Source organism: Saccopteryx leptura, chromosome 3 (assembly GCF_036850995.1).
Source record: "Saccopteryx leptura isolate mSacLep1 chromosome 3, mSacLep1_pri_phased_curated, whole genome shotgun sequence".
Taxonomy (NCBI): Eukaryota; Metazoa; Chordata; class Mammalia; order Chiroptera; family Emballonuridae; genus Saccopteryx; species Saccopteryx leptura.
In genome coordinates this window covers 98604478-98620943 of record NC_089505.1, presented here as the reverse complement: position 1 = coordinate 98620943, position 16466 = coordinate 98604478, and the positions used below count along the sequence as shown (strand labels likewise).

Genomic DNA, 16466 nt, shown 5'->3' with positions numbered 1-16466 from the left:
CCACCTCAGCTCATGACCTCATTCACCTTTGTGTTTTGTGTCCCCTGGAGTAGAGGCCTGAGGTTTAATGTTGTCAGAGAAGCTGATGGTCTTTTTTTTTTTTTAAAGATTTTATTTATTGATTTTATTGGGTGGGGGACGAGAAGTATCAACTCATAGTTGGTTCACGTTAGTTATTCATTGATTGCTTGTCATATGTGCTTTGATTGGGCAAGCCCAGGGTTTCCAACCAGCGACCTCAGCATTCCAAATTGAAGCACTATCCACTGCGCCACCACACGTCATGCAACATCAACTTGTTCCACTAAGTTCCATTTAATTGTGTACTCATTGATTGCTTCCCTTATGGGCCTGGCCGGGCATTGAATCCACACCTTGGTGTGCTGGGATGATGTTGTATCCACTGAGCCACCAGCCAGGGCATCAGGCTTTCGTACCCGTTTCATTTGGTTGGATAACCTTTCTATAACTTACCTTGTTTGTACCTTGTTTGCTTAGCAGATGGGCACTGTTTTGTTTTGTTACACATTCTTCTTTGGATGTGCCATGGCCCAAGTTATTACTGTTCGAACTAGATTTTGAGGGAGAGAGAGTATTTATTCAGAATCTAAGATTATTGCTAACTAGATTTCTATTTTACCAGAAGAATCTTTGAGGGTTAGGTTATCCAGTATGTTTGGTGAATTAAATCTCTCGTTGACTGGTTTGCTCTTGTCTTGAGAAGTGTTGGCTACCCCAGTGGTCCCCAACCCCCTGGGCTGTGGACTGGTACCGGTCCGTGGGCCATTTGGTACCGGTCTGCAGAGAAGGAATAAGTAACTTAACATTATTTTTGTTTTATTTATATTTAAGTCTGAACGATGTGGTTTTTGTTGTTGGTTGTTTTTTTTTGTATTTTTCTGAAGCTGGAAACGGGGAGAGACAGTCAGACAGACTCCCGCATGCACCCGACCGGGATCCACCCGGCATGCCCACCAGGGGGCGATGCTCTGCCCCTCCGGGGCGTCGCTCTGCCACCACCAGAGCCACTCTAGCGCCTGGGGCAGAGGCCAAGGAGCCATCCCCAGCGCCCGGGCCATCTTTGCTCCAATGGAGCCTTGGCTGCGGGAGGGGAAGAGAGAGACAGAGAGGAAGGAGGGGGGGTGGAGAAGCAAATGGGCGCTTCTCCTATGTGCCCTAGCCGGGAATCGAACCCGGTCCCCCACACGCCAGGCCGATGCTCTACTGCTAAGCCAACCGGCCAGGGCCTGAACGATGTTTTATTTTTAAAAAATGACCAGATTCCCTCTGTTACATCCGTCTAAGACTCACTCTTGACTCTTGTCTTGGTCACATGATACATTTATCCATCTCACCCTAAAGGCTGATCCGTGAAAATATTTCCTGACATTAAACTGGTCCATGGCCCAAAAAATGTTGGGGACCACTGGCTTACACAAAGGATTAAATTGATTGGCTTTCCCCTTTCTAGTTTAAGAAACTAATTTATTGTAGGATACAAGTCTTAATTCCTAAAAACTTTTTTTTTAAAGATTTTATTTATTCGTTGTAGAGAGGAAAATGGGAGAGAGCACGGGAAAGAGAGAGAAGTATGGGGAGGGCAGGAAGCATCAACTCCCATATGTGCCTTGACCAGGCAAGCCCAGGGTTTCGAACCGGCAACCTCAGCATTCCAGGTCTATGCTTTATCTACTGTGCCACTACAGGTCAGGTCCTAAAAGCTCTTATCACAAGTAAAAGTTAATTATTGTGAGGTCGTAAATAATATTCAGATATATTAAATCATGGTATTATTAAAATGATGTAAAACAATTTAGAAACATGGCTAAGAAGAAGAGTAGAGGACTTTGTAGTTATTACCAATCAAACTGCAGTAAAATGACTTACTAAAATAATTCCCTAATTTTAGAAATAAATTTGGGTTATTCTTTTCTAATCATGAGTTATGCACCAGCAGCATTTAAGTCAGTCAACAAGTAGAAGTACTCCCACATCAGTACAGCAGGCGGTCCATCCAGAATGCCTTTGGAATCCTATTGAAACGTGTGCTTATATTATTGTTTCCTTCTTTCTTTCCAATTTTTAACACCAGTTGAGTTATACCACTTAATATACAGAAGAAGAGCTTTAAAAAAAAAAGTAAAGGAAGAAAAAGGGAAACCACTTTAAAAAAACTGCCACTTCTGGGCACAATTTTAATTGCCTTGGAGTTCTTTCTAAAAAATCAGGTCATAGAAATTTATCTTAATCCTTATTATGGCTGCATTATATTTCACTATAAAGATATGTACTATCTTAGCATTTGATAATCCAATTAATCTTTTAAAAAAAATTCCCTGTTTCTGAGGGTAGACATGTTGGAGTAAGTTGTTGTAGCCTCAGGAAATTTAAGTTAATAAGCCTACTCAGAAAGAAAGTTAATTTTTACATCGTGACCTATTTTTCTCTGCTATTAAGTTTATTAATGCAAAGTAATATTTTCTTGGGATTATTCAAAGCTCAATAATAAGAGGTGAAGGGTGGAAGTTAAGAAGATATATTTCTAGGTATTAGAAATTGTGGGGCTTGAATGAGACAGACCTGGGATCATATCCCAGCTTCATTACTCACCAGCTGTGGTGGTCCCTGGGTATATTAATTTTTCTGAATCTCATTTTGTTTATTATGTTGAAGCCAAGAATGCTGATACTGTATTTAGAAAGTCTCTGGCTTTATTACTCTTAATAAACATGAGGTGAGGTACCTAGCCCGTAGTGGGGGTAGAAAGAAACAAACATACGGCTTCGGAAACTTAAAGATGGCTTTCTGGGTAATGATCCATATAGGTATAAGTGCAGTTCATTCATTTATGAAGGGGAACAGCTGCAACAGTGAAAACTAGAACCACAAATGGAGTGAGATGGAGAGTGGGGCAGAGCGGCCCCGGGAAGCTGGAGATAGGTGTGCCAACAGAGGGGTCCGAGGAGGGGCTGCCGAGGTTGCAGCTTGCTGCCGTCTGGGCTTCCCGTGACCTTCCGAGAAGAGGCAGGGTGGTGGTGACGAGTGCTGTTTTTCTTCTCTTGAGGGATTTTTAAGGATCCACAGGGTTGGGTGATGGGAGTAGCAAACCGATTAATTGGCTGTCATCTGCAGATGGTTTTACACTTGTGCAATAGATCGCTTTATTACTTACCTGTGAATCAATAAAAGAATGGACCTGAGAGGGTTGGACGCCACGTTGAAAATACCATTTTAATTCGGGATGAGTTCAGTACAGCAACACAGTCAAATGGGAGAAAATACAGTCCGTGGGAGATTGTGACATTTGAGTGTGGGCGGAGATGACACGCATTATACAGCCCAGCCTCGCGCGGAGACCCCAGGGCCCCTGGAGGCCTCGTTTGCTGGCAGGGGGAAAGAGGCCATGCACGACTCGAGTCTCGTACATGTGTGTTTATCTCCCGGTTTCTCAACCACAGCTGCAGGGGAAGGACCTAAAGGAATGGCTCCTTTAGATTTAGGTGAAATTTTTAAGAACTAGAGATTTTTGAAATGAAGGAAAGAGAGAGAATTGAACTTTAGCAAAGAAAGAAGAGAATATTTCTTAGGTTTAATAGAAAATATATTTTTGGAGGCTATATATTGGCTCTAGCTTTTTCCTTTTTTTTCAAATGTAATTTTTTTTTCTAACTCAGGGGAGTTGTGCATATCTGAAAATGAAAGAAGGCTTGTTTCTAAAGAGGCCTGGAGCAAACTGCAGCAGTACTTTCCAAAGGCTCCCGAGTTTCCAAGTTACAGAGAGTGCTGTTCACAGTGCAAGGTACTGAACGCTATGCTGGCAGGGCTGCCTCCTCCCTGCTCGCTCCCGGAGAAGTGGCACTGTTCTAACACGGGTGTCGGGAAGAGGCCAGTCCTGTGCTGGCAGCGGGAGAGGGTTGACCGCCTCATTCTCTTTTCAGATTTTAGAACGAGAAGGGGAAGAAAACGAAGCCTTACATAAGATGATCGCAAACGAGCAAAAGACTTCTCTCCCAAATTTGTTCCAGGACAAAAACAGACCTTGTCTTAGTAACTGGCCAGAGGTATAATGAGCCCCACCAAGGGTAGAATTCATCTCATCTTTTTAAAGGCTCTTCCCAAATTCCTCCCTTCCCTTTCCCGATGGACTGTTTCCCAACTGCCCAGAGCTTCTCTTGTCCTCATCTGTTTAGTTTATCTAATCAGAGGGCTTTACTCTAGTTCTACTTCTTGGTAGAGGACTGCGTTTCCATTTTATTTATAAAACTTAGAAAAGGAAAACCATGGTGCGTGGAAAAACATTTCCCCCTAAAGGATTTAGGTTAAGAATGTGGTGAGTGAATGGCTGTTTTTATGTGACTTTCCCATTCTAGGATACAGATGTCCTCTACATTGTGTCGCAGTTCTTCGTAGAAGAATGGCGGAAATTTGTCAGGTAGAATCCAAAATTTTACTTTCTCTTTTCTTGGGTTGATTTTAGTGTCTTTAGGAAATCATAGATTCCCAATAATGATACCCTTGTGGTTACTTTTACTAGCATAAATGGAAAGCTTTCTTTTAAGTTAAATGAATAATCAAGCACATTTATTTACTTAAAATATCTCTCATTTTTAAATAATTATCCTAAAAATCTCTTTAGCCATGCAGTAATGAAGTGTGTTGATCCTCCTTGTCTCATTCTGAGCAGGAAACCTACAAGATGTAGTCCTGTGTCGTCGGTGGGAAACAGTGCTCTTCTGTGTCCCCACGGGGGACTCATGTTTACATTTGCTTCCATGACCAAAGAAGATTCTAAACTGTGAGTTTCTTCTCTTCATGCAGTTTTTCTATTTCTAATGATTAGGAAAGTTTTCATCTGACATAAAGTTATTTTGAGGATCTAGTCCTGCCTGACCTGTGGTGGCGCAGTGGATAGAGCATTGACCTGAAATGCCGAGGTTGCCGGTTCGAAACCCTGGGCTTGCCTGGTTAAGGCACATATGGGAGTTGATGCTTCCTGCTCCCCCCCCCATCTAAAGTGAATAAATATATAAGTTAAAAAAAAAGAGAGAATCTAGTCCTTTGCTGAATTATGGCTTTATTTCTCTCTTAAATGAACTCCACTAGAGCGAGCACAGTTTTTTTAAAAAAGAGAGACCACTACCCCGTGACAGGCAGGAGGCGCCCAGGCACCCTGCTCTCTCGTGTCCTCCTCCTCCTGGGAGCCCTGCCTCCCGCTTTCACGCTGCTGGTAACAGTGTCCCTAGGTGGACTTCTTTTCCAGAACCACATGGGCAGCAGGGTCTTAGATGTAGTTTTCTATCTGTAGCCACCAGGCTTCATAAAATAGAGGAGGAGGGAGGCAGTGTGGCACGGAGCTGGAATTCTAGGGTCTTGAACCCAAATTTGGTTCTGCTCCTCAAGTGGTTCCTACAGGGCTCATCTGTGAAGTTACCATTTTGTCTAGAATTAATTTTTAAATAACTATATAAGAGAAGGAAGAATGCTCTGCCCTTGCCTATAAACCATGGAAAGAAAATTGAAACATAAATATTCCTCTGAGATGAAGCTCGCGTTACGGGGTGTATTATTCATGCATCAATGCTCGCACATCAGTTAAGGAAGCTTGGAGTGTATATGGACTTCCTTCTAGGATCCTGCCTCAGCTCTCTTCCTTTTTTTGTTTGTTTCTTTCTTTCTGTTGTTGTAAATGCCAGGCATCCAGGAAAATGCCTATAATAATAAAACCAATAAATATGGGCTGCCAACCAGTTTAAAAATTAAACAATTCAAGTATCATTGAAGGGCCCTCAGTCCTTTGTTTTTCCTTCATTCCTCCTTTTTTCACTTCATTCCTGATTCACAGTAACCACTGTACTGTAGTTGAGGGTTAATCAGTCTCAGAAGGTATTTCTTTAAACACACACACGCACACACACACACACGCTGCTTGTTAAATTTTTTTTTTTTAATAAATGGCATCATGGTGTATTTATCCTTCTGCAACAAACTTTTTTTTTCTCAGTTCAGGTTTTTGAGATTTAACCACATTGATTTTGTGACTCCAGCCCATGTCGTCTCACTGCTTTTTAGCATTCTTTTATGTAAAAAACCACTGTTCCTCATTGACAATGACCTGTCTTTCCCCCATGATTTTTTGTATTAAATGCTGATTTTGATTGTTTGGGTTTGGGAAGCTAATAGGTTATCTTAGTTCTCTTAATTTCCATGTGTCTTAAGGCATGTTGTGTTTTTTTGCACAGTATAGCTCTCATATGGCCCAGTGAGTGGCAAATGATACAAAAGCTCTTTGTTGTGGATCATGTAATTAACATCACAAGAACTGAAGTGGAAGATGTAAATCCTTCAGAAACACAGTATGTTTCTGAGCCTAGTAAGTTTTCATTTTCTCTTGCTTTGTATAGGGAAAAAATTGACCCTGTAATGGGAAGGAAGAATGTGTCAATATTCTGTTCTCTACTTAAAATGGAAGATTGCGTGGCAGTCCAAGCTAATAATACTCCCCAGGTGGGAGCTGTCATATAATCATCTCATTATTTGCATGTTTATTTGTTGATGGTAAATGGGTTTCCTTATTACTGTTTGCCTATAACAGAATACAATAATGAATAGGAAGTAGAAGTAATTGTTTAATGAATACTTGCTGGTGACTTTGATACATGTTTTTGGATCTTTGTTTCTTTGACAGTCATTCCTCAGCCACTTCTCTTCTGCTTTTCTTTAGAACTCTGTCCAGAATGCAGAGAGGGCTTACTGTGTCAGCAGCAGAGGGACCTGCGTGAATACACTCAAGCCACCATCTATGTCCATAAAGTTGTGGATAATAAGAAGGTAGCAGTCCCTCTTAATAGCCATGACTAATTACGATCAAGCTTGTTTTTCTGACTTGCTATTGGAGTTTCACTGAGGACTGCCTGGGATCACATTTGTGATCCTTGGAGCTATTTGGTATCGGAATTAAAATTAGACAAGAACTGGAAATGAATAGTTACGTGATTGTGTGTGGATTTAGCCAGTTATTAATTTGATGCACAAATACTTACTGAGTGTCACTTGTGTGCCAGGAATGGTTTTATTGCTGGGAATACAGTGATCAAGAAGACAGAGTCTTGACCCTCAAGAATATTTGTACGTAGTAAGAAGATTAAGGATAAACCCATAAATTCATAAACTCATAATCTGTAAATTAATTGGATTTCACAGAGGGAGGAGTGTTTTGAACTTAATTTGGCAGGGTAGCATGAGAGACGGATAGAGGTGGAGGTGACAGTGTTCGATAGGAAGTAGACTGGAACGGCGACTTGGGTCCAGCCTAGGAAGGGTGTTCCAGGTGAGGGGAAGAAGGGCTAAAGGGACAAGCCCCGTGTGCCCACGCCATAGGAGGAGCATCTTTGTATGTAGAGCGGCATTGTCCAGGAGAACTCTCTGCAGTGAGAGAAATGTTCTGTATCTCTCCCGGACACGTGTGACTATGGAGCACATGAGTTATGGCTAGGGGGACTGAGACTGGCTTTTTAATTCATTTAAATTTAAATAGCCAAACATGGCCACTGGATACCATAGTGGGCAGCACGGGTCTAGAGTGAAGTTTCTTCCCAAGATGGATAATGATAGGATGAGGGAAATAGGCTTTTGGATATTATACATCATAGAAATGGATTTTATTCTAAGATACAAGCCACTGGAGAGTTTCAGGCAGTATTAGGGTGTGATCTGATTTATGCTTTAAAATGGTCATACCGGCCATGGTGTTTGGAGTTGGTAAGGGCATAACAGGAATAAGGAAGGCCAGTTTAGTGCCTCTTGCATCGGTGTACAAGGTAAGTGAATTAGTAGATGGATTTGGGTATATTTTTGGGACAGAGGTGTTAAAACTTGCTATGGATTGGATTTGGAGCATTATTTATTTTTTATTTTTTTATTTTTTACTTTATTATTTTTTTATTATTTTTTTTACAGAGACAGAGTCAGAGAGAGGGATAGACAGGGACAGATAGACAGGAATGGAGAGAGATGAGAAGCATCAATCATCAGTTTTTCGTGGCAACACCTTAGCTGTTCATTGATTGCTTTCTCATATGTGCCTTGACCAGGGGGCTATAGCAGACCAAGTAACCCCTTGCTGGAGCCAGTGACCTTGGGTCCAAGCTGGTGAGCCTTGCTCAAAGCAGATGAGCCCACGCTCAAGCTGGCGACCTCGGGGTCTCGAACCTGGGTCCTCCGCATCCCAGTCTGACACTATCCACTGCGCCACCGCCTGGTCAGGCATGGATTTGGAGCATTTTTAAAATTTATTATTGGGAATGACTTATAGGTAGATCTTGACTCGGATCTCTGGACATCTTATTAATTTGATTCTAAAGTTTTTGGAATTAAAGACAAAATAGAATGCATTTTATTTGATAGTTACCAAACACAATTGTTATAGAAGGGCAACTTACAAATTATGCTGTAAAGGTCTATGGTTCTGCTTTACAAGTTGAACTAAGTAAGATCTTCACTTGCTAAAAGTTAAAATTAGTTTGAAAATGCATAGTTATGTTACTGTATGTGGATTTAGCCATTATTAATGAGAAAATGAAGTTAATGAGCATAAATGTCTCAATTTTCCCCTTAAAATAAAAAAATATTTGTTTACATATTCATTTGTATCTAGTATAAATTAGTATTCAATTGAGCTAAGGTTTTATTATTTGACTTTAATAGTATTTCATAGTGCAAAAGGGCCCTTCGTTTTCACCCTTTATCTTCTCAATCTTTTTTACTAAAGATTTTATTTTTTTATTTTAGAGAGAGACATAGAGACAAAGGGTGGGGGAGGAGCAAAAGCATCAACTTATAGTTGCCCCTCCTATGTGCCTTGACGGGGCAAGCCCGGGGTCTCAAACCAACAACCCCAGCAATACAGTTTGATGCTTTTTCCACTGCGCCCACACAGGTCAGGCTCAGTCTTTTTTTTTTTAAATTGAATTTATTGGGGTGACATTGGAACATCTTCTCAGTCTTTTTTTTCTTTCTTCTCTGACGTGAGAAGTGGGGAGGCAGGCAGACTCCCTCATGTGCCTGACCGGGATCCACCCAGAATGCCCACTAGGGGTGATGCTCTGCTTATTTGGGGCGTTGCTCCCTTGCAAGCAGAGCCATTCTAGCGCCTGAGGCAGAGGCCATGGAGCCATCCTTAGCACCCAGGCCAACTCTGCTCCCATGGAGCCTTGGCTGTGGGAGGGGAAGAGGAGATAGAAAGAAAGGAGAGGGGGAAGGGTAAAGAAGTAGATGGTTGCTTCTCTTGTGTGCCCTGGCTGGGAATTGAACCTGGGACTTCTACATGCCGGGCCGATGCTCTACCACTGAGCCAACTGGCTAGGGCCATCTCAGTCTTAAGGGGCATTGTGACTCTTCTGTCTGAACTGTTTGAGACCTTGGAAAAGGCCTGACAGTCAACGTAGTACAGAAAATGGAGAGCATTTGTGAACTCCTGCAAACTAGCATCATTGTAAAAGCCTGATAATGATAACTGTTCTGTAGACATGCAAGAATAAATCTGAGCCCTGGCCGGCTGGCTCAGCGGTAGAGCGTCGGCCTGGCGTGCGGGGGACCCGGGTTCGATTCCCGGCCAGGGCACACAGGAGAAGCGCCCATTTGCTTCTCCACCCCCTCCCTCCTTCCTCTCTGTCTCTCTCTTCCCCTCCCGCAGCCAAGGTTCCATTGGAGCAAAGATGGCCCGGGCGCTGGGGATGGCTCCTTGACCTCTGCCCCAGGCGCTAGAGTGGCTCTGGTCGGCAGAGTGACGCCCCGGAGGGGCAGAGCATCGCCCCCTGGTGGGCAGAGCATCGCCCCTGGTGGGTGTGCCGGATGGATCCCGGTTGGGCACATGCGGGAGTCTGTCTGACTGTCTCTCCCCGTTTCCAGCTTCAGAAAAATCCAAAAAAAAAAAAAAAAAAAGAAGAATAAATCTGAGGGCCCTGGCCGAGTGGCTCAGTGGTAGAGTGTTGGCCTGGCATGTAGATGTCCCAGGTTCAATTGCTGGTCATAGCACATGGGAAGTGTTTATCTCTTCTCCACCCCTCCTCCTTCTCTCTCTCTCTCTCTCTCTCTCTCTCTCTCTCTCTCTCTGTCTCTCCCTCCCTCCCTCTTTCTCCCCCTCAGCTATGGTTTTAGATTGGTTCAAGCAATTGTCCTTGGGTGCTGAGGATGGCTCTGTGGCCTTTGCCTCAGGTGCTAAAAATGGCTCCGATGCTGAGCAATGGAGCAAGGGCCCCAGATAGGCAGAGCATCACCCCCTAGTGGGCTTGCTGGGTGGGTCCCAGTCTGGGTGCATGCAGGAGTCAGTCTCTCTGTCTCCCCTCCTATCACTAAAAAATTAAAAAATAATAATAATAAATCTTAGGATAAAAACTAACATGTTAAAAGAGTACAAAAGGTGGAGAGTTCCTGAGTCTTAATCCTGTTTGGTCTGTTATCCCACCATTGGTAAAGGTGCCCCTTCTGGATATCTCAGCTGTGGGGAAGTGGGGAGGGTGTTTACCCCTGAGAAGTGTGGGGCTTAAACCCCAAGTGGGCTCCCTGGCTTGGAGCATCAGAGCTGGGAAGAGGCACCCACACAGTACTAGGCTGTGAAAAGCCACAAGGTTTCTGTCTTCCAGAAAGAAATGGGAGTCTGCAGAGACGTAGGCACCCTCTTAAAGGGTCAACGCACAAAATGTCATTCTCAGCCATTTACCTGGGCTCCAGCAGAGGGAGGCCTGAGTGGACTAGAGTTGCATGAGGAGATTCTTGGGTTTAGGGCTTCGGGGAGAGACACCAGGATCTCTGTGCTGCTGAGTCATTTTCCAATACCACAGTCACCGTCTTTCTTGAGTGGAAACTCCCCTCCATGCAGCATCAGCCTGGGGGAAAGCACTTATCCCACCATCTGGACACCCTCTCGCCCTACCCTGCAGAGATCAGGCCCTGCTGAGAAATCGGTGGCCTTGGCCAGGGGGTAGAGGTCGGGACAGACTCAGGGTAACAGTGACTCAGTTGTTTGGCTTTGAGGCGAGGGTCATTCCCCCGACTTTCCCGTGAATCTGGCGCTTCCCCGTCATGGGAGATTCAGTAGAACCATCCTCCTGTCTGCCAGCAGACCCACCCTCGGCCCCAGAGGCACCACCTTCCCAATTCCTAGTGGCTCTGCCTTGCTGAGTTGGGGTAAAATCCAATATAGACCCAGACCAGCGGCTCTAGGGTGGGGCTACACCCACCACCTTCCCTGAAGCCTGACCAGCACCTACCCCTCAGGGGAGACCCACTAGCCCCATCCTCCCAACTCCACCAGAGGCAGTGACTCTTGCAGTGACTGAGCCTAATAGGCAGCCAGCAGCAGAGGCAGATCTTGAGGTACTTTGGGACTTTGTTGACCTGCCACTGGGCCTGGTGCTGGTAAAAGCAGGCCTTGATATGCAGCCTGGTCCTTTCTCTGTGCACCTAATCCCATCAGAGGCTGCCACAAACTTGATAGCTTATAGCTCCAAACAGGTTGTGAGGGCCAGTCACAGGCAGCGTCTTACACTGGCCTGCACCAGGTTCCCTCCCAACAGACCCAGAACCAACACGCATGGTTGCTTGCTTCAGAGCAGGGTCCAATTACCTTTACAAGCAGCATATCCAAAGGGAGATCTCGTCAGGCCCTAAACCTAGCTGAGACAAATTCCACTTCCTCTCAGTGCCTACATAGCAGCTTGCATACTTTGGTTGAAGTGAAGCCTCATAGTCAATCAACATGAGGGTCAGTCCCATCTTCAATGAGCCAATAGCAATCGAGACTCAATTACAGCCTGACCAGGCGGTGGCGCAGGACCCAGGTTCGAAACCCTGAGGTCGTCAGCTTGAGTGCAGGCTCATCTGGTTTGAGCAAAGCTCACCAGCTTGGACCCAAGGTTGCTGGCTTGAGCAAGGGGTTACTCGGTCTGCTGAAGGCCCGCGGTCAAGGCACATATGAGGAAGCAATCAATGAACAACTAAGGTGTCGCAACGAAAAACTAATGATTGATGCTTCTCGTCTCTCTCCATTCCTGTCTGTCTGTCCCTATCTATCCCTCTCTCTGACTCTCTCTCTCTCTCAAAAAAAAAAAAAAAAAGACTCGATTACAACAGGAGGCCCACATAACTTACACGAGGGACATTCCAGGAGACTGCACCATTGGACCCAACGGAACACCTACTGCATAAGACCGCCCCACAAAGACTGGGGATCATAGCAGTTCTATATAATACATAGAAACAAACACAAAGAGGCAGGCAAAATGGGAAGAAAAAGAAACAGACCCCAAATGACAGAACAGGAGAAAGCTTCAGAATAAAAGCTAAATGGAGTAGAGGTATGCAATTTACCAGATATGAAGTAATGGTTATATGGATGCTCAAGGAACAAAGTGAGAACTTTAACAGAGATAGATAGCATACATGAAAAAGGACATAGAAACCATAAAAGGAACTATTCAGAGATGAAGAATACAATATCCCACTTCAAGAATACACTAAAGCCTGACCAGGCGGTGGCGTAGTGGATAGAGCGTCGAACTGGGATGCGAAAGAACCCAGGTTCGAGAACCCGAGGTCACCAGCTTGAGCGCAGGCTCATCTGGTTTGAGCAATGCTCACCAGCTTGGACCCAAGGTCACTGGCTCAAGCAAGGGGTTACTCGGTCTGCGGTAGCCCCATGGTCAAAGCACATATGAGAAAACAATCAATGAACAACTAAGGTGTCACAATGAAAAACTAATGATTGATGCTTCTCATCTCTCTGCGTTCCTGTCTGTCTGTCCCTGTCTATCCCTCTCTCTAACTCTCTCTCTGTCTCTGTAAAAACAAACAAACAAACAAACAAACAAAAAACACTAGAAGCCCTGGCCAGGTAGCTCAGTTGGTTAGAGCATCATCCCAAAGCACAGAGGTTGCTGGTTCAATTTTCTAGTCAAGGCACATACAGGAACAGCTTGATGTTCCCGTCTCTCTCTCCCTAAAGTCAATAAAATAAACATTAAAATAATACACTAGAAGGAATAAACAGTTGGTTGAAGCAGAGGATCAAATCGGCAATTTGGAAAGAAGGTAGAAAAAACCCAATCAGAGCAGAAAAATGAAAAAGAATAGTTTGAGGAACCTTTGGGACAATATGAAGTGTAACAACCATATTATAGGGGTACCAGAAGGAGAAGAGAGAGACCAAGGGATCGAGAACCTATTTGAAGAAATAAAGCGACACACTTAGTTCAAAAGAATACGTGCACCCCTATGTTCATTGCAGTGTTATTTACAATAGCCAAGATGTGGAAACAGCTTAGAGGCCCATTGGTAGATAAGTGGATAAAAAAGCTGTGGTTCAGGCCCTGGCCGGTTGGCTCAGCGGTAGAGCGTCGGCCTGGCATGCGGGGGACCTGGGTTCAATTCCTGGCCAGGGCACATAGGAGAAGCGCCCATTTGCTTCTCCACCCCCCACCCCTTCCTCTCTGTCTCTCTCTTCCCCTTCTGCAGCCGAGGCTCAATTGGAGCAAAGATGGCCCGGGCGCTGGGGATGGCTCCTTGGCCTCTGCCCCGGGCGCTAGAGTGGCTCTGGTCGCAACAGAGCGACACCCCGGAGGGGCAGAGCATCGCCCCCTGGTGGGCAGAGCTTCGCCCCTGGTGGGCGTGCCGGGTGGATCCCGGTCGGGCGCATGCGGAGTCTGTCTGACTGTTTCTCCCCGTTTCCAGCTTCAGAAAAAAAAAAAAATCTTAAAAAAAAAAAAAAAGCTGTGGTTCATTTACACAATGGAATACTAGTTGGCCATAAAAAGGGAGGAAATCTTACCTTTTGCGACAGCTTGGGTGGACCTGGAGATCATTATACTAAGTGAAATAAGCCAGGCAGAGAAAGACGAGTACCATGATTTCACTCATGGAATCTAATGAACAAAATGAACTGACAAAATAGAGACTCATAGAGAGCAGGCTGATAGTTGTAAGGGGTGGAGGGATAGAACAAAAGACAAAAAAAACCTCGTGAACACAGACCACAGCCTTGGTGATTGTTGGGATGGGAGGTGGAAGAGGGTTTGGGGGGAAAAATGGTGATGAGCAAAGACTTGACATGCAGTACAGTGTACAGAAATGTTTGTAGGATTGGGCACCTGAAACCTGTATAATTATGTTAACTAGTATTATCCCAATAAATTCAAATTAAAAAAAGTGTCCCTCCTCTTGAAAAGGTGGGCAGTCAAAGCCTCCTCCATAGTTGTCTTCCTAGGGTCTGACCTACTTCTCTCTCCGCTCTCCTGGTACATTCAGGTGATGAAGGATTCTGCCCCGGAACTGAATGTGAGTAGTTCTGAAACAGAGGAGGATAAGGAAGAAGCTAAGCCAGATGGAGAAAAAGATCCAGATTTTAATCAGGTACGTGCTGAAGCTGCTTTTCATTGTCATCACTTCTGCTGTTCTGGACAAGCAGCCATGCCGTGCCCCGGACATCTCTGCACACCCCGTATGGGGTATTGGTCCTCCTCTCCCTTCCTTTTTTTCCTTTCCTTGGTTTTGGTGGCACGCAGCGGCCATCCTGATTTCTCATAAAAAGCTGCGGACAGCATTATTCTGGAATTCATATGTAACAATGAAATTTTTAGCTAGAAAAGAAGATTAAAACAAGGCTCATGTCTTGGTTTGTTTAATCATGGAATCTTTATATATGAAAAATATTTTTTTAACTCAGGTTCCTTCATTATAAATAAACAATAGATTTAGTAATGGAGTTGTTGTTTTTTTTTTTAATAATGGAGTTTTTAGATGAGATTTTTGGGTCTCTGTTTAGAAAATGACCAGGTCTATATTAGTCTTATTTTTCTTTTAAAGTTGCCTGTTTTCTCTATATTCTTTCTGATTTTCTATCTCCTTCCCTATTGTTGCTTGATTATATTTTGCATGCTCATTATATTGGAGAAAATTGTCTTAAGAACAGGAAATAATGTAGAAATACGTTTGATGTATAATATAGGTAAGTTTAAGCTTCTTAAAATGTCATACTGCTGTGTTTCAGGATACTCTATGGATACCTTAAATTTATGGAATTTCTACTCTAATCAGTTTAGTTTTAACAAATGAGATACTTATTTTCTCCCTTTCTGCCAAAATATGCTGTACATTTGACTATACTAAGTCAAGTTGTGGTTGGCCTTCTCCCTGATGGAATAAGCATTATAATGGTCATTTGCTGTATCTATTACAGAGCAGGGCTCTTTGGGCTTGTTGGCCTGTCTGAGCACACTGATCCTGGTACTTCATTGTTAACATTGATTAAGAAAGTCTGGGCGCTGGATGGTTGGCCCAGCATGTGAAAGTCCCGGGTTCGATTCCTGGTCCGGGCACATAGGAGAAGCGACCATCTGTTTCTCCACCCCTCCTCTCTCCCTCTCCCCTTCTCCTTCTCCTTCTCCTTCTCCTTCTCCTTCTCCTTCTCCTTCCTCCTTCTCCTTCTTCTCCTTCTCCTTCTCCTTCTCCTTCTCCTTCTCCTTCTCCTTCTCCTTCTCCCTCCCCCTCTTCCTCCCTGCCTCCCTTCTCTCACAGCCATAGCTCAAAATGATGAGCAAGTTGGCCACCGGTGTTGAGGATCGCTCCATGGCCTTTGCCTCAGCACTGAAAATAGTTCAGTTGCTGAGCAACACAGCAGCAGCCCCAGATGGGCAGAGCATCACTGGGTAGGGGGCTTGCCGGGTGGATCCCAGTTGGGGCACATGTGGGAGTCTCTGTGTCCCTACCTCTCACTTAATAATTTTTTTTAAGTCTGAAAAGCCTTCTTTGATTTGAATCTTGGTCTCCCTGAGCTTTACTTGTAGTTTCCCAGCTGGCATAGAGCTACGTCAGCATTTGGTTTTCATGGCTGTCAGCTCTCATAAAATACTACCTTTAAAACACCTATGGAAGAACAAAGTCAAGCACGTTTGTGCACCACACTGCTGACAGTGATCAGCCACTCTCCTTAGAGTTGACCTACCAGATTTGTATTTCAGCCCATCAGCACTGGGGGGCCCCTGGCTTCTGTGCCAGTTCAGATCCATACATTTTATAGCAGTGCATATTTTCAGCTCTCTAGGGATATTTTCCTAAGGTGAATAACACCCTTATTAAAATCTATGTACATGTAATGCCTTCTGTTTCTTGGGATGGTTTTTGAGATTATCAAATGTCTCTTGATAAGAGTCTGCAAACTTATCTTTCTGCCTTGTCACCTGTTAACTTTTTCAGGTTCCTTCTCTTTACACAGCCCATCTTCCATGTCACAGATCACAAACAAGTTCTGTTTGCTTTTCTAAATGATACATTAAAAACCTGTGTGTGTGTGTGTATACACATACCCATCCTGATTGAGGACTTCATTCTCTTAGATTTGTTTGGCTGGTGAGACCATACAGTTTTAATTATTATTTCTTGGGAGTATGGTGTAATAATCAGTTGGGAATCTCATC

At 44.1% G+C, this 16466-nt stretch overlaps 1 protein-coding gene across 4 annotated transcripts in view; it reads left to right on the top strand.

The window, feature by feature from the left end:
* Window positions 1-16466, top strand: part of USP48 (ubiquitin specific peptidase 48) — an 88584-nt gene that overhangs the window by 53480 nt on the left and 18638 nt on the right. For all 4 annotated transcript variants that reach the window (XM_066375371.1, XM_066375369.1, XM_066375368.1 and 1 more), the window contains 7 exons: window positions 3675-3799; window positions 3939-4061; window positions 4371-4432; window positions 4685-4795; window positions 6240-6370; window positions 6722-6828; window positions 14299-14403. In XM_066375371.1, the coding sequence (XP_066231468.1) occupies window positions 3675-3799; window positions 3939-4061; window positions 4371-4432; window positions 4685-4795; window positions 6240-6370; window positions 6722-6828; window positions 14299-14403 (764 nt within the window). The remainder of the gene's footprint in view (window positions 1-3674; window positions 3800-3938; window positions 4062-4370; window positions 4433-4684; window positions 4796-6239; window positions 6371-6721; window positions 6829-14298; window positions 14404-16466) is intronic.